This window comes from Chiloscyllium plagiosum, unplaced genomic scaffold, assembly GCF_037043375.1.
Source record: "Chiloscyllium plagiosum isolate Xiang-an unplaced genomic scaffold, Cpla_swu_hap1 HiC_scaffold_29, whole genome shotgun sequence".
Classification (NCBI taxonomy): domain Eukaryota; kingdom Metazoa; phylum Chordata; class Chondrichthyes; order Orectolobiformes; family Hemiscylliidae; genus Chiloscyllium; species Chiloscyllium plagiosum.
Window position 1 is genome coordinate 2,658,527 of NW_028270167.1, and position 27,588 is coordinate 2,686,114.

The window sequence follows — 27,588 nt, forward strand, 5'->3', positions numbered from 1 at the left end:
CCTATAAACTAGACTTGGCTTCAATGCTTCACCTGTACCACAAGGACGAATGAATTCTAATTAGAATATTAATGGGAGAAAGGAATTTTCTTTAAAAACAATGTCAGGGTAAAGGGACTAACTTGTTCAAAAAATAAACCTCTGGCTCACTTGTGTAGAAGCTGTGCTTTTGACCAATTTATATAAAATATAGAGGAGGAGGATTGTGCTGCAGTGATAGTATCCCTACTCTGAACTCTGAGGACCAGGTTGAAGTCCCACCTGCTCCAAAAGGTAAGTAGTAACATCTCTAACAGGTTGATTAGAAAATAAAAAACAAATAAAGTTGCAAGAAGGTGATTTTAAAAAACCTTTCACAAATCAAGTAATTGGGGTCTGGAATGCATTGCCTATGGTGGAAGGAGGTTCAATGGAGGAAGTCAGGAGGACACTGACAGTTATTTGGATAAGAATAACATGGCGAGCTAGGACAGCAGGAGCTGGTAATATACTTATTGGAAGAGCTACTGCAGCCTTGGTTGGCTGAATGATCTCTTTGCACAGAGACTTTTGTGAACATTGAACATTAGTTTTGAAAAAGACGTTTGAGAGACATAACTGCTTTATTCTGGTTCTTTTGTTATTACAAATTTAGAATTAAAAGGAGATACAGTATTTCAATGCTATTTTCTTTTATCAAACTACCTTGGAAATAAAATACATTTTCATTCTCTGAAAGCCTGTACAATCAATCCAACGAATACCTAGTGATGTGCAAAGAGCTATTAACAGAAAATGATGAGAAGAATTCCCAGCATCCATTTCTTTGGTTTTCTTCAAAAATAAAACTTTTTTCCCCCTCTCTGCCCTGAAGGTACATGAACATCACCTAGCAGCTAGATCACAGGACTTAACAAAACAAAGTATTTCACATCCTCCCCCAGCATACATACACTACCTTACAGAGTTCGAGCTTTCATTGCATGGAAAAAATTCTTCAGCCCATCATGTCCACACTGATTAAGCACTTATTTATTCTAATCCTATTTTCAAGCACTTGGTATGCTATGCTGTTTGAAGCGGTCCTCTAAATGCTTCCTAAATATTGGAAGGTTCACTATCCTTTTAGGCACCGCGTCTCAAATGCCACAACTTTCTTTTCTCCTCAGATCCTCTCTAAGGCTCCTGTTTTTCACATTAAGACTACATCCAGTAATTACTGGGCCCTCAATTATGGACAAATTTCTCCCTATGCTCCTGTAAGTGTGTTCCCCCCAGTCCTCAACTCAAGTTTTGTCACCCTAAGGAAATTAACCCCAGCCTATTTAAAAACTCTCTTCACTGTACTGTTCCAGTCCAGGAAACATCTTGGTGAATCTCCTCTGCACGCCCTCAAGTGCGGTTACAATTAGGAATAGTACCATTCAGAAAGAGACAGACCTAAATATTGCTGCAGCCCATTTCACTATCCCCAGCAATCCCAAATGTGAGCCTCAGGTATCCAAGGGTTCCTGCAGTTTGAAGTCTTCGGGTATTTGGTGAGCAGTTTGGAGTACTTTTAACCAGAGTCATGAATTAAACAACAACATTTGACTAACAATCTCAGGAATAGTTCGTTAATTTTTGTTGCTGTTTATAATTAATGTATAATGGATCATAAGTCCCATAAGGTCAAGAACAGCTTCAGAAGAAATAGAGGAAGTGGTTTCAAGAGAAACAGCAGCAGCTTTACCAGTACACACATTCTTTCAAGATCTGGTTGCCCCTCATCCCCCCCATAAACTTCTTTATATATTCCTTTTGTCGCTTTCGCTTCACTCACTAAGCATTTTCTTTCCTACATTCAGTTTCTGCCTTTGCCTAGAATGACAAGTGACTGACAGCAAATGCTGCTGATTGGTGACAGAATCGGAAGGCTCCAAATTAGTGACAACGTTGTCACAATTTTTCAGAACTGAGAGAGTAAGAAACTGGCTGGAAGCACAGCAAACAAAGTGAGGCATGTCTGGCCAGTGACCCCTGAGGTGAGTTGGTCTCCATACTCATCCAAGAGCTGCAGTGCCACGCCATTCGTCCATCCGAATCCCACCTGCAGGGACACAACACAGCATTAGTTGTCAGACAGAAGAGAAGTAAATCATTCAGTCCTCCAAGGCTACAATGGAGAAACACGTATCATAAGTGAGGGTTACAAGTTTAAAAAGGATCAATTGCCTTTGCCAATTAATTTAAAATCTGTGCTCTAGTCTTCTATCCTTCCAAATTTCTACCCATCTAAATTTATTCAGATGCTTCACGATTTGTCGCTGCTGTTGAATCTCTTGAGATTCAGTATCCACAGTAAGCCTGTGACTGGGGAAACATTCCCCAGTGTGTCAATACTTAATCTTATTTCATAAAATCATCCCAAAATGCTTCATCTTTCCTCCGAGTAATTCCCTCACCTGGGAATCAGCCTTGTGGAACTGAGAGAATACTAAGCGTTATATCCCTCCGTGAGGAAGGCCACCAAAACTGTGCAATACTCTAGGTAAAACTCTTACCCAAGTTTTATACTCCATGCATTTCCCATTTAAAAAGAGACACGCAAGGCTTGGAGTTCAGGTTCCACCCCCACCCTTTCCGGAACTCACTCAAGACCCCAGATGACGGTTCCCATCAACTCCCTTAATGTTAGCACGGACTTTGCTAACAACTTGCGGCTCCTCCAGTCACAGGCTTGCTGTGGATACTGAATCTCGAGATTCAACAGCAGTGACAAATCATGAAGCATCTGAATAAATTTAATGGGTAGAAATTTGGAAGGATAGAAGACTAGAGCACAGATTTTAAATTAATTGGCAAAGGCAACAAACAAAAACTTGTTTGTGCAGGAGCGGTTAGGATCTGGCTGAGAATGTGAGTGAAGCAGATCTAAAAAAAAAAGGCAGCAGCAAGAGAATGTCATTAAATGACTCAGAGATCTGATGCAGACTTGGGTTGAATGGCTTCCTCCTGTGCCATAACAATTGTGACTGCAATATCAAAAAGGGAAAACACCTTCAAACAATGTCATCAACTGAAGTAACAAAGCACTCTCTGGACCTCAAAAAAAATCCCACGTGCATACCTTTTGATTCAAGGCCTGGGAGGACTTGATCATTTGTTCCACAAGTGAAATATAATGATCGACTCATTGTGAATTACCATCCAAGTCTGACACCCAAATACTGAACTCCTATCCAGAGGACAACCTCTTGAGACTTCACAACCATTCACATTAACATCAGCTGATGTCAATGAATGAGCTGTTAACTTCAACAGTGAACTACATCTTCCCTAGGCATACAAAACGTACACAGCATCCTGCAGAGCAACAGAAAGTCACATGGACCAAGATCCAATTAAAGTTAGTTTTGCTTAGAGAATGCAAAAAGAGAGCCTCTGGAGAGGCTAGAGATACTGGGATAATTCTGTACAGAGGACAGAAGAGATAGGATAACATGATGTTGAACGTATCCAAGTTTTTAATTTGGTGAGCAATAAATGATCAGGAACAGAGTCTATAAAAAGGTCAATACTTACGCTAATTGGACAAAATTCTGGGTTGGTGGAGGGAAGGGCAGGACGATGGGGGCCGACGGGGGGTGGGGGGGCAGACAGGGGGGGCGGCAGGGGGCATTAACACGTCATCTGGAATGTGTTGCTCAAACAGGCAAAGAATGCAGATTCAGTTGTAAGGGAATTATGAAAAAAAAGAGAAGATGTTTGAATGGCTATTGAATGAAAAGAGCAGGGAGGGTGGGTCAGAGAGCCAGCTGAATGATGTCTTGCTATGCGGGAGCCCCTGGAGTTGGGTTACATTGTAAAGCATGGAAATAGGCCAGAGAGAGATTGGCTGGCTGTGGGGGACACCAAGGATCTGACCACATTCAGTGTTGATTGACACTGCTTAAGGTTCCAGTGGTTTGATCCACATTTTGCTCTGGCTAATATGCTCATCCCAACCTCTGCAGAACCACTGACAATTCAGATGCATTTAAATAGCTATGACAGTTGTTAGAGGCGCTCTGACCTGGACATCATATTCTCCACCACCACCTGGATTGCCATCCCCATTGACATCATACTGCAAGAACAAAAAAATGCAAGTTAGTTGTACAGTCTTTGCTCTATAGCAAGAGGGGCAAATGTTTGAAAACCTTATTACTAACAGTTAAAATTAACCCAACATTAGCAGATTGCTTTTCAATTTACATCATAACCCTCAACCCACAGTGGTTAGCACTGCTGCCTCACAGGACCAGAGACCCAGGTTCAATTCCACCTTCAGATGACTGTGTGTGGAGCTTCCAAGTTCAGCTTGTGTGTGTTTCCTCCCCGATCCAAAGATGTGCAGGTTAGCGGATTGACCACGCTAAATTGCCCCGTAGTGTGCAGGGATGTGTGGGCCACAGGAAATGCAGGGTTATGGGAGGGGGTGAGGGGGGGGGGGGGGGGGGGTAGGTAGGTTTTGGGTCAGACATTCTTTGAAGGATTAGTCAAGACTCTTTGGGCTGAATGGCCTCTATTTGCACTCTAGGGATTCTGTGTTTGCAGGAGCTTTAAATGATTAGTTTGAGAACCCTGTCACACCTCCCTGTCTAGAGTGGGTTAGACTCTTCATTAACAGTTCCTAGACTATGTCGACAGGTGCTGTGCAAATTCCTTGCTCAGTCATTTGCATACACAACAATCATCCATTTCTATCACATTTAATCAGCCTCAGATTGTATCCATTTTATCATAATACAAAGAAAAAGAAGAATTAAACCTCTAGAGATAGCCATGATTTTCATATTTCTGAACCCAACCAGCTAAATTCATGTCAGGAGAAGAACCAAGCTTACACCACAACCAAGCAGGAGGGAGCTACGTTAGACCAAATTGAGAAGAACCGAATGTGTGGACATTCTGATTGCAGAACAACTGATGGTAACCGCCCCTCAAAAAAAAAACACACTCACCTTCTCAAACATAGCCTGATGCTTCTCATACAGTTGCCAGTTTGAGTGGATCCACTTCTGTGCTTGTTGGAATGCAATCCTCTGGCCTGCCTCAGAGTTGGACTTTGCCAGGCCTGGGTCATTTACAAAGTAAAACCAACAAATTGAACAGAAGTTCAGATGATTTAATAGAGATTTGTGCCCTACATACAGGAGATATTCACTAGATCAGGGACCCACAGACTAAATAAATATAGAATGTACACTCTGGTTCCTTCCTTAGTCCCTCAATAGCACAAAATCCCTCACCATTCTTAAACCACTGCCAATGCTCACTCTTCTCACCTTCCACACAGCCCATTAAAACAAAACAAGTTTGGAGTTGTGCAGTTTTTCTAACCTGCCACACAATATACACTGCGGCTGGGATTTGTGACCTCCTGTCCAGAGTTCTGAATGCTACAGGGATGTTCTCTAATGAAGAATGAGCCTAACACTTCCTCGCACAGACCTCAGTACAAACTGCATCACTTCCCTGACTGGTCTCCTATTGAACCAGTCGTTTCAGCAACTTGTTTGTTTCCATCTATTTTGGCCTCCACAAGGTATTTGAACTTTACCAAACCATTCATCCATCCCTTTCTAATGCTCTCCTAGCTAACCTTACTTTAACCTTCAATCATGGGCTTGTCCAAGACTCTACAACCCCCACACTGTTTGGCTTCATTACTATGCTCGCTGACCTATAAATGTTGCCAAATGTTAGCATGGAGAATGTTGCCAAATTCTCCATACTCAAATTTCATGGTCTCATCCATCGCTATAACTATTAGGTAATTCAGAGGGTGCAGCAGGTAGCCTTGGTAATGGAGAGGTAATGTTACAAGCTCAACTCAAGGGCGGATGGGAGATCAAAGTTGTGAACAAACCAAAACAGTGGCTGGTAAATGGCAGAGGATAGTGAAATAAAACAATTCGTTTGGGAAGAGAATTGTGGTATGGAGTGAAGCTCAACCATAGCCTTCATCAAAAAGAAAACAAAACATCATGGTAGACATTGGTGAGGTGGTATCAGGGTCACCAAGTACTTGGAAACAGATAACCAACCTTCAATCTGGTCAAAGATAGGAGGCAGCATTGGGCAAAGATGTAGGTATTACGAATACGGCCATACACAGCCATTTAGGACACTGACTGTACAAAACCAAAATCAGCCAATTGCAGCTATATTCATGCTTCGGTTAGCAATGACCCACTGCTCAGGATCAGTCACCAATGGCTGAAAAGGAGGACGACCATCTCCCCTTCGCCAGAATAGGAACACTCTGGGGTACCTAGAAACTAATCAGCAACAAGAATATAAACCATGAAGTCAATGCCTTTTCCCACCAACAGCCACATTTACTGATTTTCTTTTAAGTTCTTCCTGTCTACCCCAGAAACACTCACCCTAGCCCTGCCAATAAAAGGAAAGCAGGATTGTTTTACCTTCAATGATCATTTGCTGCAGGGGTGGCCAGGCATTGGGATAGTCCCACTGCTCACCACTTGGCAGCAGGGATGTTGGGATTCCATTCTTGTACGACAATAGTTGTTGGTTCTGTGATAAAAGCACAGATCATATATGGTGAGGGATCTATAGAAAATCCTGCAGCTCACTTACAGAACCTACCATTTACTGGCAACACCTGATATCGGTCACTAAGTTTCCATTCCAAAACATGCTGCATTGACCAATCTTTTGGTCACCTGTCTTAAATCTCTAAGTGGCTCAATGTCAATTTTGTTTTATAACATGTCTCTGAAGGGTCTTGATGTTTTAACACTTATTGCTCATTTCAAGCAGAATACTGGAGAAATGCAGCAGGTGGAGCAGCATCTGGAGAGACAAACAGCTACCATGTGTATTTGACAAAACTCTTCAGCAGTCAGAGTCACAGATGTACAGCACAGAACAGACCCTTTGGTCTAACTCGTCCATGCTGACCTTATATCTTAAATTAATCCAGTCTCATTTGCAAACATTTAGCCCATATGCTTCAAAACACCTTTAATGGTAAGGTGTTCAAGTCCTGCCCCGATTTGCCCTTCAAAATGCAGCTTCTCACATTTACCTAAATTAAACTCCATCTGTCACACCTCAGCCCATTGGCCCATCTGATCAAGATCCGGAGATAGCCTTCTTCACTATCCACTACACCTCCAATTTTGGTGTGATCTGCAAACTTACTAATTATTCCTATGTTCACATCCAAATCATTTATATAAATGTCGGAAAGCAGTGGACCCAGCACCAATCCTTCCAGCACACTGCTTTTCCTATTCGTATACCCATCCAGATGCCTTTTAAATGTTATAATTGTACCAGCCTCCACCACTTCCTCTGGCATTCACTACCCTTTATGAAAACGTTGCCCCTTAGGTCCCTTTTAAATCTTTCCCTTCTCACTGGAAACTTATGCTCCTCTAGTTTTACACTCTTCTAACCTGGGGGAAAAAAACACACACCTCGGCTATTTATCCTATCCATGTCAGTCATGATTTTATACACTTCTATAAAGGTCACACCTCAGCCTCCAATGCTCCAGAGAAAATAGGCCCAGTCTATTCAGTCTCTCCAACCCTGGCAACTTGCTTGTAAATCTTTTCTGAACCCTTTCAAGTTTCACAACTTGTTTCCTATAGCTGGAAGACCAGAATCGATTGCTGTATTCCAAAACTGGTCCTGTACAGCCACAACATGACCTCCCAACCCCTACACTCAATGCATTGACCAATAAAGGCAAGTGGACTAAACACCTCCTTCACTATCCTATCTGCAACTCCCCTTCAAGAAACTATGAATGTGCACCCAAAGGTCCTACTTTCAAGCCAACTTTGCATCCAAATGGCTATATCTCCCTGGATTTCAGGCGATCTAACCTTGCTAATCCATCCAATATGGGAAACCTGAAGTCCACACAGATAGCATTCACTGCTCTTGCCTTCAATCTTCTTAGTCTCTTCTTCAAAAAAAAAACTTTAAAAAGTGAAACAATTTTCCATGAACAAACCCATGTTTACCCCTAATCATTCCTTGTGTTTCCAAATGTGTAATCCTGTCTGTCAGGATTCCCTCCAACATACCCACCACTGACATCAGGCTCACGAGTCTATAGTTCCCTGGCTTTTCTTTACTACCTTTCTTAAATAATGGCACCACACTAGCCAACCTCCAGTGTTCTGGCACCTCACCTGTGGCTATCAACGACACAAATATCTCAGCAAGGGGCCCAGCAATTACTACCCTAGCTTCCCATAAAGTTCAGAGTTACATCGGATCAGGTCCCAGGGATTTAATACACCTTTGTGTTACAAGACATCCAGCACCATCACCACCTCAGTAACATGGACACCAAGATTTCAATCTCTCCAAGTTCTTTGGCTTTCATATCCTTCTCTACAGTAACAGCCAACAAAATACTCATTTAGTATCTCAGCCATTTCCTTGCGTGGAGTAGAACGGTCCAGCTGGAGCTAGTATGCTCTGCCCGTTCCCACCCTCCTCCGCCTCCGACACACAACAGCCCAGTGGCGACCGACCGAGGAGGCTCCCTGAGCAAGTCTGCTGCACACAGGCCTTGGAAACAGATTGTGAGGTTTGCCTTTTTAACTTTGTTTGTTGTTTATCTGACGAAGGGTATACTACGTGCAGCTATAGGTAACTTTTTCTTCTTCATTTTTCTATTCTGAAACTAAGGAATGTACCTAGGTACTCTGTATCCAAAACCTGCCATGTGTTCATGACATTATTACAATCTTGTAACTGAAGCTGGACCTAGGTATCTTTGGACCCAAGATGGTGCTGTAAGTAGTGATTTATAAACTTTCATTGTATTCATTTGAGTACAGTGACAATAAAGTTAATTCAATTCCTGGGGGTTCCACACATAGACTGAGTTTTTGATCTTTAAGGGACCCTACTCTCTCCTGAGTTACTCTTTTGTCCTTAATGTATTTGTCAAATCTCTTTGGATTCTCCTTAACCCTATTTGCCAAAACCATCTCATGTCCCCTTTTCACTCCCTCCTGATTTCCCGAGAGTACATTCCTACTGCCCTTATACACCTGGAGGGATTGACTTGATCCCAGCTGTCCACACCTTACATTCCCCTCCTTTTTCTTGACAGGAGCCTGAATTTCTCTAGCCATCTAGCATTCTCCACACCTCCCAGTCTTGCCCTTCCCAGTAACAGGAATGTATTGTCTCTGAACTCATTATCCAATTTTCGAGCCATTCCTTTACCTGAAATAGCCTTGCCTTTGAAAGTTCTTGCCCAATACCATAAAACCTGGCTTTCCTCCACTTTAGAACTTCACACCAGACTTGAAACAATAACTAATTTCTCTCCACACATGCTGCCAGACCTGCCAAGTTTCTCCAGCATCCTCCTGGATTTCCAGCATCCACAGTATTTTGTTCCTATGTAAACATTTGGATTGTGCTGCTGCTGGTGCGTGAAGCCCAGATGATTATTTGGTATCAACAGCCACTGAACTGTCAATAGCACTGAGATAATAAACTGTCCCAATTCAATGCACGTCAGTAATTTATAACAAAAATGACCCTCTCCTGAAAATGTCAAGTTTTTCCTGGAATACAGGTTTGATCAACAGTCATTAATGGATTTTTCATTTGAGAGTCTTAACCAGCTATCAGAATGCAGAAGACACTAAGAATCTAACCAAATCCCATTGTCAACAAACAGGTTTCCTTTCTAGTAAGGAAAGTAGTAGTTGTATGGATAGTCATCTGTGGTAAGAACCCTCTTTTCCTTAACAGCTGCTTGTCAAAACGAAGCAACTGAGGCGACATAAGGTGCCAAACTGTAGTCCACCTGGTCAACCCAACGGTATCGCAAGGGTCAGCTTTTCCAAAACTGCCAGAGGTTGTGTTGCCCATGGATCCAGAGTTAGTAGAAAACATGATACGTGAAGTAACCTCTTGTCTCAAAGATCCTGGCAAGTGTCTTACTACTTTTTTTTTTAAGGTGGGGATTGGAGAGGAGAAAGAAAGGGAGTGGAGATTGGGGGTATTCACTCTTTGAAGGCCAAGAGAAACTTCATCCCCAAACCCCAATCCCAGAGTGAAGTATATTTGGGGCAACTAGCCATTACCTCCAGGTAACGGATCACCCTCTCTGCTATTTTTCCTGGTTCCTGCTCAACAAAACACTCAGCCCAGAGAGGAACCAAATTGGAAGCATAGAAGGCAGTGTTGCTGTGGTTAGTTATTAAGTTGTAGTCAAACCAGACGCCTTGTGTTTCATCCCAGAAAACATCGTGTACAGCATCAATGCGATGCTTTAAGGCATCCTCATAGTACTGTGCCTTAGAAAAATTACCTGAAAAATAAAGACAGGTGAATTAAGGATCATTCAGCCCGAAAGACTCTTGTATTGGGGCAAGACAGGAATGGTAGAAAAGTTTGAGATATCAATCATTGCCATTCGGTCCAACCTGCAGACCAGATATCCCAATCCAATCTAGTCCCACCTGCCAGCACCCAGCCCATATCCCTCCAAACCCTTCTTATACATATACTCACCCAGATACCCCTTAAATGTTGCAATTGGACCAGCCTCCACCACTTCCTCTACCAGCTCATTCCATACATGTACCACCCTCTGAAAAAGTTGCCCCTTAGGTCTCTTTTATACCTTTCCCCTCTCACCCTAAATCTATGCCCTCTAGCTCTGGACTCCCAACCCCAGGGAAAAGACTTTGTCGTCTATTGACCCTCTCCATACCTCAATTTTGTAAACATCTTGGTGCAGTGTAACTGAAGCACTTCTCAGGGGACTGGGACTTCTGCAGTGGGCTGAACGAGAGTACAACAGCACGCAAGAATCTGAATCTTACCATTTCTCCCTAATGCATTCTGCCGCCAAATGCAGGAGGCAATCAATACCAGTGTGGGAATATGCAAATAAAGTTACAAATGGCATAGTTGTTCACTGGCAGCTTTAACAATGTATAACGAATGTCACTTCATACAGCATAGCAGGTCAGTCAGCCTGGACAACATGGTCAAGTGCTGGAATGCAGCTTAAAAATGACATTGCAGCTCAGGTGACCACAGTATGGAGTCCTTTATTTAGACTGCCTTTTTACATGACTAATGCATTGCAAGTCTTAAACAGAACAGCAGACTGGGATGTAATAAAACACAAGAAAATGAATATTAGATTTTTATGCACTAGCCCATAGAAGCATACCAACCCAGCAGCTTGTGGAACATTGCTAGAATTCGCTCATTCTTGCAGAGGACAGAGTTCAGGTCAACAGGGAGGATCTGTGTGGTTTTTGTGTCTTTCAAAGTTCCATTATTCTTCCCATTGGGGTCAATGAACCAGCGGGATGAAAAATCCCAACCAGACTCTGCTCCAGTTTTTAGCTCTATCCACAGGTCTTCTTGGGCAGAAGAGGACAAAAACAAAGAGTGTCATTCAACCATTATAAAGATAAGCTTTATTTTACCTACAGCACTCTGACTCAACTTTTAGTTTTAATGTGCCTCACCTGGGCATCAACACAAATTGCAGATTCACTGCAGAGTTTGGACTAGAGACTCTAACCACGACCTAACTGGAAATGCTCTCTACAGTGCCCTCAAAACACCAAGCTCATGCAGCACGGAGTTGGATACAGCACAAAGCTCTCTCTTTTGGTATTAAAATGATTTTTTAGAATAAACATTACCTTCTGGGACTGCCTGAGCCAATTCAACATCCTTACTGTAGGATTCTGGCCTGTTTTTGAAAAAGGAATAAATTTAACTAAAACAATTGTGGATAAGCACAGCAGGTCAAACAGAATGATCAGATGAATAACTCCAGAGATTCCCAAGAACAGGCTCCTTCCAGAGTTGCTAGGCTTTGTCCTTGCCCAGCTTTTACTGCTATTTTTTTGAAAGAGGTGAGTCCTGAAGGGTTACACCCAAAACGTTGACTTCTATACCTCCTGATGCTGCCTGGCTTGCTATATTCTTCCAGCCTTCTAGCTATTTTCTTTTTAAAGTTAGCATGCATTCCCACGAAATGCTAGCATGAATTTAAGGTTGAGAAGGTCATACAAAATGCTCATCTGTTCCTCCCCTAATAAATCTGAGGAACATGTCGATTAAGTTAGAAAGAGCAGTTCACATCTGTACAAACCTGGGACCAGCTGCTTCAACAATATACCGATTCAGACGATGAGTTTTGCTTCCTACACTGACAGGCATGACTCGATTCTTCATCCAGAATTCATACTCCTTATCCAAGAGATCAATACTTTGCCTGATTTTTAAAAAAAGTTACATTTCACATTATTCAAGCTTGGAGATGTGAACAGCACAAGCACCTGTCACTCCTCTGCTCAGGAGTTAGAGAGATTCAGCTTGCCCAAATTCTTTCACTGGGGTGTCCTCTGATAAGGCTGATATTTACTACTCAATCATTGCAAAATCACCAGAGAGTAAGCCTTTGACCGGCTATGATGTAGTAATACACCTGTTTGGCTTGCAGAACATTTCACAAAGATTGGTCCAGGATTTGAGTCACATAGGCCCAGAGTAGGTACACACTGATAACTTTCCCTGCAGGATATCAGTGAGCCAGTTGAGGTTTTAAAACACAGTCAGACAATTTACTAACATACTCATTTCATATCTTAAATAAAAACACTCGCCAGCGATGTCAATACTGTAGCACAACAGATGCTTGCTCAGTCTACGGTGTCCAGTGTAGCCTTGGAGTGGAAGAAAATACTCAAAAACCAAACAGACATCACAGCACAGCTAACAGTTATCAAATAGCTCACTTTAAGAAGTCTAGATCATTTGTGACATTGATGTAACTCTCCATCATCAACACCAGGAAGGGTGGCTGACTCCTGCGTTCATAGTAAATTCGCCCTCCATTTGGGATGAATTCAAATCTGGGAAAGAAAATCAACATGTTAAACATTAGTTATGTCATTCTTCTCCTCATCCCTCAAATTTGTGAAATGGAAGCTCACAATGTTTAACAGTAGGATTGATGGTAGAAGCTGCAAGGAGACCGGAAGCAAGAATCAAAACAAGTGACTGGAGACTGTAGTGTCAGACTCACCACACAGATACAGACCCCTTGGTCCAAACTTGAACAAGCTTCCAACTAGGCCCCATTTTGCCTGTGTTTCGCCCATATCCCTCTAAACCTCATGAAAAACTGAAAGAACTGCAGATGCTGTAAATCAAAGAAATTGCTGGAAAAGCTCAGGACTGTGGACAGAAATCAGAGAGTTAACACTTCAGGTCAAGAGACCCTTGCTCAGAATTCCCTCCTAAGCCTTCCTTATTCACATCTCTGTCCAAAAGTCTTAAAGTTTACAACTGTAAATGTATCTACCACTTCCTCTGACAGCTCATACCACAAGAATTCCACCCTCTGGAAAGTTTGCTTCTCAAGTCCCTGTAAAATCTCTCTCCTCGCACCTTAAGCATATGCTCTAGTTCTGAGCTCTCCTATTCTAGGGGAAAACACACAGCTAAGCTCCACAGAGCTAAGAGGAGAAAAATAAAATCAAAACAAAAAAGAAAATCCAAGTGGTCAGATTTTAAACTTATGGATCAATTCCTAGCCAGGTTAAAAGGAACATCAACAACTTGGAATGATTTACTCACTGCCCCTCTCCAGAAAGTCAAAAATATTTGAGTAGGATATAGAATAGAAACTTATTGTCACATGTACGTTTACAGGAAACCCAGTGAAAAGTTTTAAGTCGCTCCATCACAGCACCTACAATGACAAAAGTCACACATCACCACATTTAAAAGGAAAATTAAGATAAAGTTCATCACAGTTCAGTTAATGGCTCCTAGGCTCAGGGTAAGTCGATTAAGGAACAATGGACTACCCTGAAGATGCAGTCAGGATGAGACTGCCATGCCGGGCCACTGGAATACCTGGATACCAAAGATTGCCACACAGGGACAAAGCTGTCATATTTCTCCTTCATGTATTCAGGCCTCACTGTGGACCTGGAACCTCTGCCTAGCCTGTGATTGCAGGCCAGGGACCCCACTCCAGGGTGTCTCAGCTCAGCCTGGCATTACTGCCGCTGCTGCTGGAGACCATTTGCCAGGCTTAGAAGAGAGCAAACAAAAAGAGCAAAGTAAAAAGAGAAAAAAAAAGAGAAAAAGAAAACAGGCAGATGGGAGCAGATGATCCTCAGGCTCAGCACCCCTCTACTTCACCACCATCTTGGAAAAAAAGGTGGGAAAGAAAGATGGAAAAGGAAATGGGGTGAATGAAGAGAAATTAGGTACAAAGAAATTCAGTGAAATGAAAAACAGGATTAAAGGAGAAAAGAATAATTATACTCCAGCAAGGCTGATCCCTCACCAACATTACTGAAAACATCACAACTACAGCAGACCATTTGCTGCAATGCGAAGAGTTAATTTCACTGTTCTGAGGGGGATATTGGACTTGAAATATTAACTGTGCTCTCTCCACAAATGCTGCTAGTCCTGCCAAGTTTCTCCAGCAATTTATTTTTACTTCAGATTTTCAGCATCTGCAATTACTATGTTTCATTTCACCCTAAACTATTTCACCCTAGTTTCCTTTGACTTCTCAAACATGGTGCCTCTATTTAAAAAGAAAAGAAATAGCTTTGATGTAGAAATTGCATTACTGCTCACTCTTAATTTGCTTTGAAGAGACAGCAGTGAGCAGCCTTCTTGAATATCTACAGTCAATTGGGCAGCACAGTGGCTAGCACTGCTGCCTCACAGCATCAGAGACCCAGGTTTGATTCCAGCCTCGAGTGACTGTCTGCGCAGAGTTTGCACATTCTCCCAGTATTTGCGTGGGTTTCCTCCGGGTGCTCCGGTTTCCTCCCACAGTCCAAAGATGTGCAGGTTAGGTGAATTGGCCATGCTAAATTGCCTATAGTGTCAGGTGCAGGGATAAACATAGGGGGATGGGTCTGGGTGGGTTGCTCTTCGGAGGGTCGGTATGGACTTGTTGGGCCAAAGGGCCTTTTCCACACTGTAGGGAATCTAATAAAAAAATACTGTGTTCGTAATGGCACTGGATGTACTAAATAAATTCCAGATTTGACAGCAGCAAAGGAACAGCAATATAGTTCTAAATGCAAATAGGGAGACTCAGAGGGTAACTTGCAAGTAATGCTGCGACCATGCTTTGTTACTTTTGTCCTTCTAGGTGGGAGGCCACAAGTTTGGAAAGCATGGTCAAAAATTGGTGCAGCATATCTTGCACATGCATAGTTGCAGCAGCAGGTGCCAGCAGTGGCTGGAGAGCTAATCAGGTGAGCTTGGTTCTGGTGTCAAGCTCAGAACATTGTTGGAGTTGAACTCATCGAGGCCAAGTGGGATGGATTCCATACATTTGACTTGTATCATCTCATCGATGATGGACAGACGTTGGGATGTCAGATAATCAGTTACTTGTTCCAGAATCCCCAGTCTTTGGCCAGCCCTTTGACCTACAACATTTACTTGACAATCAGACACTGAACTGGACCATAGTAACCCCCATAGCTAAGACTCCCTCTAATTAAAGTGCTCACTCTTAGGGTTATAGGTCTCATTGCCTGTTCTATTTTACCTTTGCATGAGATACAGAAAATTTTCAATCATTCCTTTAGAAGTTTCCCTCATGTCAGACAGCAGAAGCCCTTTTATTATCCAATAGGAGTCCCTAAGAATGAGAAGAAAACAATTCAGTCTGCAATCCTGGTAGAGTGCACATTTCGAGCCTTCACTACACAGTGTGGGACCATTCTGCCATGATGCTTACAAATCAGCAATGTTAACCTGTTAGAAGAGAAACTAACATGGTCACTCTAACAGGTGAAAGACTTAACAAACAATCAAGGTATTTTTCAATGTATAATTTCAGTTACATCACACTAAACTTTTTTGCTATAAATTCTGTGACTTACAATTGCCTACTCCACAACCACCTGAAGGAGCAGCACTCTGAAAGTTAGTGCTTCCAAATAAACATGTTGGACTATAACCTAGTGTTGTGTGATTTTTAACTTAGTGCTGAGCCGGTGATTGCTGATGGAGATTAAGAGGTCCAGGAAGGGGAGGGAGGTGTCTGAGATGGTCCAAGTGAATTTAAGGTTGGGGTGGAATGTGTTGAAGTTGATGAACTGTTCAACCTCTTCATGGGAGGTGGTGCCAATGTAGTCATCAATGTATTGGAGGAAAAGGTGGGGAGTGGTGCTAGTGTAACTGCTGAAGATAGACTGTTCCACGTAGCCAACAAAGAGACAGGCATAGCTGAAGCCTATGCAGATGCCCATGGCTACCCCTTTCATCTGGAAGAAGTGGGAGGACTCTAAGGAGAGATTGTTGAGGGTGAGGACCAGTTCAGCCAAATGAATTAGAGTATCAATGGAAGGGTACTGGTGGGGATGTCAGGAGAGGAAGAAACGGAGGGCTTGGAGGCCTTCGTCATGGCAAATGGAGGTGTATAGAGACTAGATGCCCATGGTGAAGATGAGGCATTGGGGGCCAGGAAAATAGAAGTCTTGGAGTTGGTGTGGAAGCCCCATGGGTGGTGTCCTGAATGTATATGGGGAATTCCTGGACCTTTTGGGGGGAGCGGATGGTGGGGGGGGGGGGGGTAGGGGGTATAGGATAGTATGACAACAATCACTGCTAACGCAACAAGTCCACAATGCACACTTACCAGTAATAATACTCCCTGAAACGACCACCAGGTACTATCAATGGTTTGGGCACATAAACCTGGGAATACAGTTCTGGGTGTGCCTGCACATCCAGTTTAATCTGAAAGGATCAAGAGGTGCAGATTCAAGTAGAGGGACATGTCCCTAAATCCAACAATGAAACATGCATCTCACCATGCTCCACAAATTAAGATGAAGCTGGTCTATAACATCCATTTTGGGATCAATATAGCACCAAGTTTACAAGCAGATAGGCTTAACCTCAGACAGAGATGAAAGCAGTATTTAGGGATTGGTTCATGGATGGTGACACACAAGAATAAATTCTGTCTTCCTAATATTTAATTGGAGGAAAATGCTGTTGATACAGTGCTAGACATTGATAAATGCATGGCTTGTTTGGATGTTTGTGTCTGACATCCTGTATAAAAATATTTCACAAGAACAGGAGTGGCTAGTGAGGAGTTAGAGTTTGACAAGGACTAGAGCGTGTCTCAATAGGAATGCTGCCACACTCCATTTGGAGTTTTACAAAAGGAGGCCTGCCCACTTAAGAACATAGAACCCCAGTTTTGAATTTAATTGCTTATTTGTGGGAAAGGATGAGCTTGCAGGTTCAGTCCACACTAGGTGAAAACTGAAGCACACATCTACCATAAGCTTATAGCATCACTACCCTGCCAACCCACTTTCGAAATGGAATTGCAGTGTCCAAATGTTTGCTGTTGCAGTGACTGTATTGGATCAACTGGTCAATTTCCCCCATCTGCACAACAAATCAGAAGTAAATCTATGCCAGTGAACATGCTGCAAGTACGATTCCACATATACCTTCCTCCCCAAGGACTTCCAGAGAGCATGTAGTTCTGTAGCCCAAAGGCGCAGTTTCTGGTCAGAAATTTTCTGAAGGATTTGGGGGCTGTAAGAGATGGTGACATTTTCATTAAGAGACACACACATAGAAGCCATAGCGGATGTGATCATAATGGATCTGCCCACTTGCCAGCTCCACATTCCTCATTTCCATTAGAGAAAAATTCTTGTTGAGCCTTAAATACATTCATTCAACAGTGAAGTGTTCACTACCCTTGATGTGTGCAACTCCAAAGTCTTCAATTTCAAATAAAAAACTACTGGTTGGAAATATTCAGGTCTATTTAGTACTGAGCAGGCAGAGAAACAGCTAGCATTTCAGGTCCTGACCTTTCAATGAGAACCAGAAACAACTACTTTATTTTTCCATCCAGAAATGCTGCCAGGCTGCCAAGTACTATCAGAATTTTCTTTTAGCATTCCAAAGATCCACAATCCTCCAGTGAAGAAATTTCTCATCTCAGACTTATTGATTCACTAGAGTCTCTGGCCTAGTATATGGATGGCCGAGCTAGGGGAAACAACTTCTCAGTGTCTATCCTGTCAGGTTCCTTCATGTTTCAAGTGAGTTCACTCCTCATTCTCCTGAACGCCAGGCAAACGTAGGCCCATTTATTCAGCCTCTCATTACAGGAAGCAATCTTGCACACCTTCAGTGCTATGACACCAATACAACTGCATCCTTCCTCGGTTAGAATTAAAAAAACTGCAGTGTTCCTGGCATGATCTCACCAAAATCCTAAGCAAATGTAGTAACACTTCCTTATTCATGGACTCCAGTCGCCTTACAATAAAAAGGCCAACATATTATTTGCCTACCTGACTGCAGTTGGATACAGCAAGCAGTGAGTAACTTCCAAAGTATGGTTACTGTTGCAGGACAGTCACTGCCAACTCTGCCATAGCCCAGGTAATGATCTGTTTAATACTAAAAGTGCTACTAATTATAAAGTTGATTTATCAAATCCAACTTTATTTGCATATGAAAAGAAGCCTACGTCAATTCAAAATGCTTTATGAAAGTGTCTATAATTCAGACATGCTATGAATTATGCCAGCATATGCACCAGCCATTTTACACATACTCAAATCTTATAGATAATAGTACACCTTTTGGGAAAAAGTGCTAACCAGAACGTAACTTGTGAAAAGGCAAGTCAGAAATTAAAACCTATTCTATTAGATTCAAAAGACATCGAACATTGTACTGAGGGAGTACAACACTGAAAAGCCAAGTAGATTATGTAATGGGGTTGGATTACAACCTACACCCTCTGACTCAGCTATCAAACTGATGCACAAGGTCAATCCGCCCTAACACACATTTCATTAACCAGAGTTTGCTCAGACGCAATTTACAAATTGGGGGTACTGTTTCTAAAGCGCAAACTTTAAAAACTTACGTTGACTGTAATGTGATTATATAACCATCATGTTAAGCTCAGTTTCACAATTGTCCTAGAAGACAGGTCAAGTAGTCTTTACTTCCTGATGAAAGGCTTATGCCCAAAATGTTGATTCTCCTGCTCCTTGGATGCTGCCTGCTGCATCACACATTTAAATAATTCAGCCAGCCTTGGACCTTAACCTCAGAAACAAAAGCTAAGACAGAGAGATTGTTATTTTTACACTTACTGATCACACCAGTCAGCCGGTGTCCATTTCTCAAACTCCTGCCCAGGAGCATCGAAGTATGTTTTGACAAAGAGTTTCAGTTGCTCCTTAGTTATCTCTGCAATAGGGGAAGTGAGGTTTCGAAAAGCTGCCAAAACGACACCTTCAGATTTTCAGTGGGGATAAGAGAAAGTTAAAAATGATCGAAATACAAATCTTTTTAAAAGCTGAAAGAAATCACAAGTCAGTAACTTTCTCTCAAATGACCTGATCCATTGTAAAAACAAACAGTTCATATAGCAGGTACAGCAGAGAAACAGACCATTTGGTTCAAATGGCTTATTTCAGTACTGCCAGATCCAAGGAAAAGGTTACAACCTGAAATGCTAGTTTTGTTTCTCTTCACAGATGCTACCATTCCAGAGCACTTAAGAGTTTTCTTGGTTAAGACTTGCAACATCTGTAGTATTTTGCTATGGGTTTAATATTGGTGTTTACATTGTGCATAAGCCTTTTCTCATCTTACTTTAATAATACTTTATTCTGTTCTCCTTCATATGCTCCAAATTTCTCAAACACATCTGTGGTTCTCCCCAACCATTCATTATGATAAAAGAATGGTGAAGGTGTGGAACACTGAGTCAAGAGGTTTCTCCTGACCCCTCAAATTTTTTTGTTGACTTGTTATATCTACCATGCTCTGGTTAACCACTCATTACTAGATCATCTTTGCTAGATCTACCCTATCAAATCCTTCCAAAATTTAAAATAACTCCATGAGGTCACCTCTTTTTTTTAAAAAAAAAAAAATGGAGTAATAATACACAGCCTACTTGACTTCCCTGATAGGTAGAGCCCCTCAATTCTGTCAAACTAGTCAATCTTCTCTGCTCTTTCCCTTAACATATTCTTCCCATATAGTTCTCTAGCATGTTACTGAGTCAGACAAATTCCATCTCTAGGCTTGTGCTCAAGGAACCTAGAAAGCAGATGCAAGGGCTTCAACTAGTCTTAACTCCTTGGGTAAAAAAAAAGGATGACTACCCAACTGGCAAAACCACCAAGTAAGAACAGAACCAAGTTCAACTGTGACACACCTCAAATTCAATTATCCGACTACCCACTGTCTTAGGCTCTCACATGTGACGAATGGTTAAAGTTTAAAACACCCCAGTATGACTTTTCAGAAGATGGGGAACTAAGAAGAGATAGAAAAAAAAAAATAGGGATGGAGGAGATTCCATGTTGAACATTTGTGCCCTTTAGCACACCATGTAAAAAATTAAGCAACCAGATATTTAAAGATGAAATGGATTCATCTCTGAAGTGTTTTCTATGCATTTTTAGTCTCATTAGTCAGGTTGCCAATGGCATATAGAGATAACATTCACTGGACTGGCAACTCAAAGGCCCTGGGGTCACAGGCACAACTCCCACCAGGTTGGCTGCTGGAATCTGGAACTGAAAGCTAGTTTAATAGTACCCTTTGAGACTATTGTAAAACCCACCTGTGCATTAGAATAGAGTTGTGACAGTGTGGAAACAGACCCTTTTGCCCAACAAGTCCACACCAAAGAGTAACCCACCCAGACCCATTCCCTACCCTATTATCCTATATTTTACCCATGTCTAATGTACCTAACCTACATATCCATGAACACAATGGGCAATTTAGCATTGCTAATTCACCCAACATGCACATCTTTGGATTGTGGGAAGAAACCGGAGACCCAGAGGGCACCCACATACAGGGAGAATGAGACACAGACACAGACACAAATATCCAATAGGGAAGGAAATTTGCAATCTTCAACTGGTTTGGTCTACACATTACTTCAGATCCACAGCAACATGATTAAAACTATCCTCAGAAATGGCCTCACAAATCAGTTTAAGGCAATTCAGAATTGGAAACAAATATTGACCTTGCCAGCATTGCCCACACCCCACAAAAAAGGGGGAAAAACCTTATAGAGAGTCAGTCATACAGCTTGGAAACCGCCTTTAGCCCAAGTCACCCATGCCAAAGAGATTTCCTAAAGTGAACTTGTCCCATATCCCTCAAAACTTTCCTATCCATGTACCTGCCCAAATATATCTTTTAAACTGTTGTAATTGTACCCATCTCTACCACCACCTCTAGCAGTTCGTTCCATATAGACAATTCCCTGAATATGTTGCATCTCCGGTCCCTTTTAAAATCTTTCCCGCTCACCCAAAACATACGAACTCTAGTTTTGGACTCCTCCAACCTAGGGGAAAAAAAGACCTTGACTCATCACCCTATCCATGCCGCTCAAGCTTTTATAAACTTCTATAAAAAGGTCACCCCTCAACTTCCGACAGTCCAGGGAGAAAAGTCCCAGCCGCTCCTTATAACTCAAATCGTCTGGTCTTAGTGACATCTTTGTAAATCTTTTTTGCAGCTTTTCCAGATTAATAACATCTTTCTTATAGCAGGGTGACCCAAATTAAATACTGTACTCCAAAACATGGCCATACTAAAGAACTTGCACAACATGATGCCCAACTCACGTTGGACTATAACCTCTCCGAATCTGTGCCAAGTTTGTAGCCATTACTGTGAAAGGTTGCAGGAGTGGATAAAACAGATGACGATTTTGGATTGTTCTGACTCTGGCAATTGACAGAACAACACATTCCAAAGCCACTATCATCTCCTCAAACTCCGTGATTGACTAGACTGGCTGATTACTTTGAATTTTACTTACAAGTAATATTTTGAAAAAATCCTATCAAAGTATTCTTTGGAAACTAAATGAAATGGAACCAAGTAGTCGACCAAGAAAAAAAAAGTCTTATACCTGGATTCATCTTCAATTTCATATCCACAAAATGTTTGTCATCATCAAAGAGCTTCGCCATCTGCACTTTGTGTAGAAGCTTTCCAGTACAGTAGATGTGGCTTGGGAAGTGAGAGAAGCAAGAAATTAAGTGGACATTCTATACAAATTTGCTCACTGTAACACCACAGATTGTATCACACTTAGTAAACATTTAGAATACTCATGCCATTTAAAGGTCCTTCAACAGGGAAATCCCTACATTCCAGTGGTATCCAAGTCTTTGCCCCCATACTCCAAATAGGTATTTATCATAATTGGAGGCCACGTATAAATCCATCACCTTATTAAATTGATTAAAATCCTGGTTACTAACAAATTAGATCAGTACCAAGAACAGCTCTTTTCTATACTCCAAATCCATGCATTTAAAAACAAGACAAGCCAGTGATGAAAAGATTTTCATGGCTACAGTTTGGATAGTTTGCTTCATGGTTAAAAGTTTACAATATCAGCTGCCTACTTCTGCAGTTTACGTACAATACATAATTCATAGTGCTCCTTCGAGAGTCAAGTGTAACGTACTGAATCATACACTTAACTGTGAGAATGTCTAAAACAATCTAGATTTCAGGGCATTTGCCAATCTACAATCCAGGGACGGACGGACAAACGAACGTATTTAAACTAGGTTTCATTAGACTCGTCTGATGCAATTGGTGATCCAGAGATTGTCAGACCCAACATCACTATATGAATTCTTCCATTTGTAATGGTGTGTGAACTCCATCCTGCATAACTGACTCCCAACTATCATTGCCTTAGCCAAAAAAATCCACATCCAAGAGAATATAATTAGCTGGATAACATAGTATTACATTAATACATATTGTCTTTAGGATAGGTTACACATCCTTTTATTCAATGAGTTAAACCATTGCCATACATTCAAACACCGAGCCATCCCAATATATATGCAGTCTTTGGGTAGATTTACCTGTAGGGCACAAAGGGCAAATTAGTTAGGACATTTACTCCAAATCTCTACCCAGGGGACTACTTAAAAGTGCAATGGAAGATTTCAGACAGGAATCTAATTCAGGTAAAATAAAAAGGAGAAAGATGGGCGATGAGAAGACTGGCAGATAAAAGAATGAGCAAAATACTAGGAAGGTTTCTACAACAGCAACGTACCTCAAAAAAAGTAGCCTATATTACAATATGCAAAACAGTGCTTTTCAAAAATATCCACTGAAGAGGTTTGAGGATTACTGGAAATAATATTTTAAAAATCAAACCATGTTCACCAACTACTTTAAACAAAAATTGAGAGCCACCTAATATCTGTGTATAACAGAGGGAATCCTGTTCAGGACTTCAAACCTAAAAAGGCAGGTAGAGCTTGGCGTGAAGGCACCACCAGTAATGCTCAGCATTACATTGGAATGCAATCTCTGGAGAGTTGCCAACCCACAATTCTTTAAACAGAAAATAAAACTACCAATTTAGCATTGAATTCATTTTATACTCCACAGAAAATAAACACTTACCTGTCACAGGGGGAAGGAAATCTTGTTGCAGATCCATGATCACACAAACAAAGTGCTACCACCAGCCAATTCCAAGACTTCAGAGCCATAATTAAATGAAGCTTGGAGGCAGCAGTCTCAATTAGTATAACAAGAGCAAGACTATTCAGCATTAAATGAATGTTAATCTCAGTGCAAAGGTCTAAATAACAGGAATCTGATAAGTCAGCAAAAAAAAAAAAGGGAGGAGAAAAACCTAATATCAAAGTTCAAGGCAGAGAAGTAACAGCATTAATGACTAAAGATGACCAAATGTGGCATTCAATAAAGGCTTAGAGTTGACATTCACCAAATTCTGTGACGTTTATATTTCATTAAAAGTCTCTCTAAAGCACCATTTGTCAATGCCCAGTTTATCCTGAATAAAATCTATATCCACTTAAATATACTTTAGATGTAATTAGGAATTGTAATTCATAATTTTAGTGAAATTTGGGGAATTGCTGTTATTCCTCAGCACCATCCAGTGAACCCTGCTGAAAGTATATTGTACGCAAGGTCGGACAGTGATCATGGCAATATGTTCAGGATTGGGGTTCAGAAAAGTATAAAAATCTGTTTTGAGACATTTCAGATAAGACATCAACACAGCCTTTCAGTTCAGATGCATCATGGTTAGTGGTTGGCCGCAAGTCCATGAGCCAAATGAAGTTCATAACAACAGCTAATTTTGCACAAATTTAATTGATCTGAACATATGGAAAGATTTGCTGCTTCATGTAAATGCACATACACACACAGATAACCCATGAAAAGATTAAATTTTACTTTCATTTCCCCACCAACCTGCAGTCAAGGTACAAATATTCATAAACAGAAATTGGCATACTCCTAACCCTAATTAAGGGAGCCTTTGAAAGGAAAGGTGTATTTGCAACCTTCAAAAGATATCCATGACATCAAAAGCCTGGTAAGAGCACAGGAGGAGGACCCTTCAAGGGAAAAGGGGTATTGTCATAGGCACAGGAGCTGTACAGCATGGAAACCCACCCTTTGGTCCAACTTAGCTATACCAACCAGACAGACATTCTAAATAAAATCTAGCCCCATGTCTCAAAATCGTTCCTATTCATATACCCATGCAGATGCGTTTTAAATGTTGTAAATTGTACCAGCCTCCTCCACTTCCTCTGGCAGCTCATTTCATACAAGCATCATCCACTGCATTAAAAAGTTGCCCCTTGGGTCCCTTTTAAAATTTTTCAGTTCTCACCTTAACCCTCACGTTTTGGACTCCCCCCACCCTTGTGAAATGACCTTGACGCTTTATCATGACCATGCCCCTCATAATTTTAAGCCTCTATAAAGGTCACTCCACAGCCTCCAATGCTCCAAGGAAAATAGCCCAGCCTCTTCCTGTAGCTCAAACCCTTCAAGCCTGGCAACATTGTCAATCTTTTCTGAACCCTGCACAACATCCTTTCTATAGCTGGGAGACCAGAATTGCGTACATTATTCCAAAAGTGGCCTAATCAATATCCTGTACAGCCACATGATCTCCCAGCTCATATACTCAATGCTCTGACCAATAAAGGCAAGCATCCCAAAAGCCTTGTTCACAATCCTGCCCATCTGCAACTCCACTTTCAAATGAATCTGTATTCCTAGGTCTTTGTTTAGCAACACTCTTCAGCACCTTACCATTAAGTGTATAAGTCCTGCCCTGATTTGCCTTTCCAAAATGCTGCACTTCACATTTATTTAAATTAAACCCCATCGGCCCATCTGATCAAGACACTGTTGTACTGAGACAACCTTCTTTGCTGTCCATAAAACTTCCAATTTTGGCATCATCTGCAAACATACTAACCATGCCTATGTTCACATTCAAAATCATGTATATAAAAGTTATAAAAAGCCGTGGACTCAGCAGCAGTCCTTGCGGCACACACCTCCAGTCTAAAAAGCAACCCTCCGCCACCAGTTTTCAACCTTCAAGCCAGTTCTGCATCCAATGGCTAGCTCTTCCTGTATTCCAAGTGATCAACTAGGAGAAAGTGAGGACTGCAGATGCTGGAGTACCAGAGTTGGAAAGTGTGCTGCTGGAAAAACACAGCAGGCCACGCAGCATCCGAGGAGGAGAATCGACGTTTCGGGCATAAGCCTGAAGAAGGGCTTATGCCCGAAATGTCGATTCTCCTGCTCCTCGGATGATGCGTGGCTTGCTGTGTTTTTCCAGCACATTTTTCAATTTCAAATGATCAAACCTTGCTAACATGAGGAACCTTGTCAATTGTACCAGCCTCCTCCACTTCCTCTGGCAGCTCATTCCATACATGCACCATCCTCTGCGTTAAAAAGTTGCCCCTTAGGTCCCTTTTAAAATTTCAGTTCTCACCTTAAAACCCTCACGTTTTGGACTCCTCTCCCCACCCCCACCCTTGTGAAATGACCTTGACGCTTTATCCTATCCAAATCTTGACACTTTCCCATGCACAAAGCCACACTGACTATCCTTAGTGCTTGCTTTTCCAAACACATGCAAGTCTTGTCCCTCAGGATCCCCTTCAGAGGGGTCAGGCTCACCAGACTGATCTAGTTCCCTGGGTCTTCCTTGCCACCACATTAGCAATCCTCCAATCTTCCAGCGCTTCACTTGTGGCTGTCCATAATACAAATATCTCAGCAACAGGCCCAGCAATCACTTCCCAGAGTTCTCGGGTACACGGATCAGGTCCTGGGGATTTATTCACTTATGCATTTCAAGACATACAGCATTACCTCCTCGTAAAACAAACATGTTTCAAGATGTTGCTATCTATTTCCCCACATTCTGTCTTTCAGTTCTTTCTCCACATTAAACACCGATGAGCATTTAGTTTCTCAACCTCCTGCAGTTCCACACGGACAGCCTTGTGGTCTTTAAAAGGGCTATATTCTCTCCCTAATTACCCTCAAGTCCTTAATGTATTTGTAGAAATCTTTTGGATTCTCCTTAACCCCTATTTGTCAGTGATCTCATGCCATTACACACTCCTGATTTCCCACTTTAAGTATACTCCTACTGCCTTTATACACTAAGGATTCACTTGATCCCTGCATCTATACCGGACATATGCTTTTTCTTTTAAAAACTTCAATTTTAGTCATCCAGCACTCCCTACCTACCAACCTTCCCTCACCCTAAACAGAAACATACCTCTCTGGACTCGGGTTTGAAAGCTTCTCATTTTCCACCTGTCCATTTACCTAACAACATTCACCTCAAATCAACTTTTGAAAACAATTGCCTAATACCATAAAAATTGGCCTTCCTCCAATTTAGAACTTCAACTTTTAGATCTAGTCTATCTTTTGCGGTCACAATTTTAAAACTAAAAATTATGGCCAGTGCTCTCCCACTGACACTAACACCTCAGTCACTTGCCCTACTTTATTTTTCAAGAGTAGGTCAAGTTTTGCATCTTTTCTAGGTGGCACATCCACATACTGAATCAGAACATTTTGTACACTTCAATTCTGCCCCATCCAAGCCCTTAACACTATGGCACTCCTAGTCTACATTTGCTAAATTAAAATCCCCTACCATAACCACCCCATTATTCTTACAGATAACAGATCTCCATACAAATTTTTGTTTCTCAATGCCCTACTGAGGGTCTATAGTACAATCCCAATATGTGATCACTCCTTTCTTATTTCTCAGTTCCACCCAAATAACTTTACTGGACATACTCTCAGGAATATCCTAAGTACAACCAGTATTACCCCTAATCAAAAACATCACTCCTGTTTTATACAGCAGTTAACAGACAATAAAAACCCCAAGGCACTCCAGTGAGGATAATTACAAGATTACGGAAGATGAACAAACAAATTAGAAACTACTTGCTGGGGAAAGGGACAGTGATATGAAGCAGGGCAAGTTACTTTCTCTGGGCAGGAGATGCTACATTCACAACTCAAAACAGAGAGGGTTTCAGTATCTCTCGCCAACACTGCAAAAGGCAATAGTCAAGGCCCACAGCAGTCAACTTTGCAGACCAAATACTAAAACGGTGGCTTTCCTGCTACAGTTCAATATTTCAT

The 27,588-nt window shown here is 41.7% G+C and overlaps 1 protein-coding gene across 4 annotated transcripts; it reads right to left on the reverse strand.

Annotated features, from left to right (window-relative positions):
* Positions 1 to 583: 583 nt before the first annotated feature.
* treh (trehalase (brush-border membrane glycoprotein)) lies at positions 584 to 27,499 on the reverse strand. 4 transcript variants are annotated; one of them, XM_043677714.2, is made up of 15 exons: positions 23,521 to 27,499; positions 21,992 to 22,092; positions 19,188 to 19,329; positions 17,511 to 17,598; positions 16,679 to 16,779; positions 15,584 to 15,676; positions 12,786 to 12,902; positions 12,140 to 12,262; positions 11,685 to 11,734; positions 11,205 to 11,393; positions 10,101 to 10,327; positions 6,432 to 6,543; positions 4,965 to 5,077; positions 4,034 to 4,087; positions 584 to 2,068 (listed from the first exon to the last, which is right to left on the reverse strand). In XM_043677714.2, exons 1-15 carry the CDS (start codon positions 23,670 to 23,672, stop codon positions 1,928 to 1,930), a joined length of 1,803 nt encoding a protein of 600 aa, XP_043533649.1. In that variant the 5' UTR covers positions 23,673 to 27,499; the 3' UTR covers positions 584 to 1,927. The 4 variants fall into 4 exon arrangements, with proteins under 4 accessions (XP_043533649.1, XP_043533648.1, XP_043533654.1 ...); XM_043677713.2 differs by having other exon boundaries at positions 11,205 to 11,396; XM_043677720.2 differs by lacking the exon at positions 4,965 to 5,077 and having other exon boundaries at positions 1,988 to 2,068; positions 11,205 to 11,396.
* Positions 27,500 to 27,588: the final 89 nt, after the last annotated feature.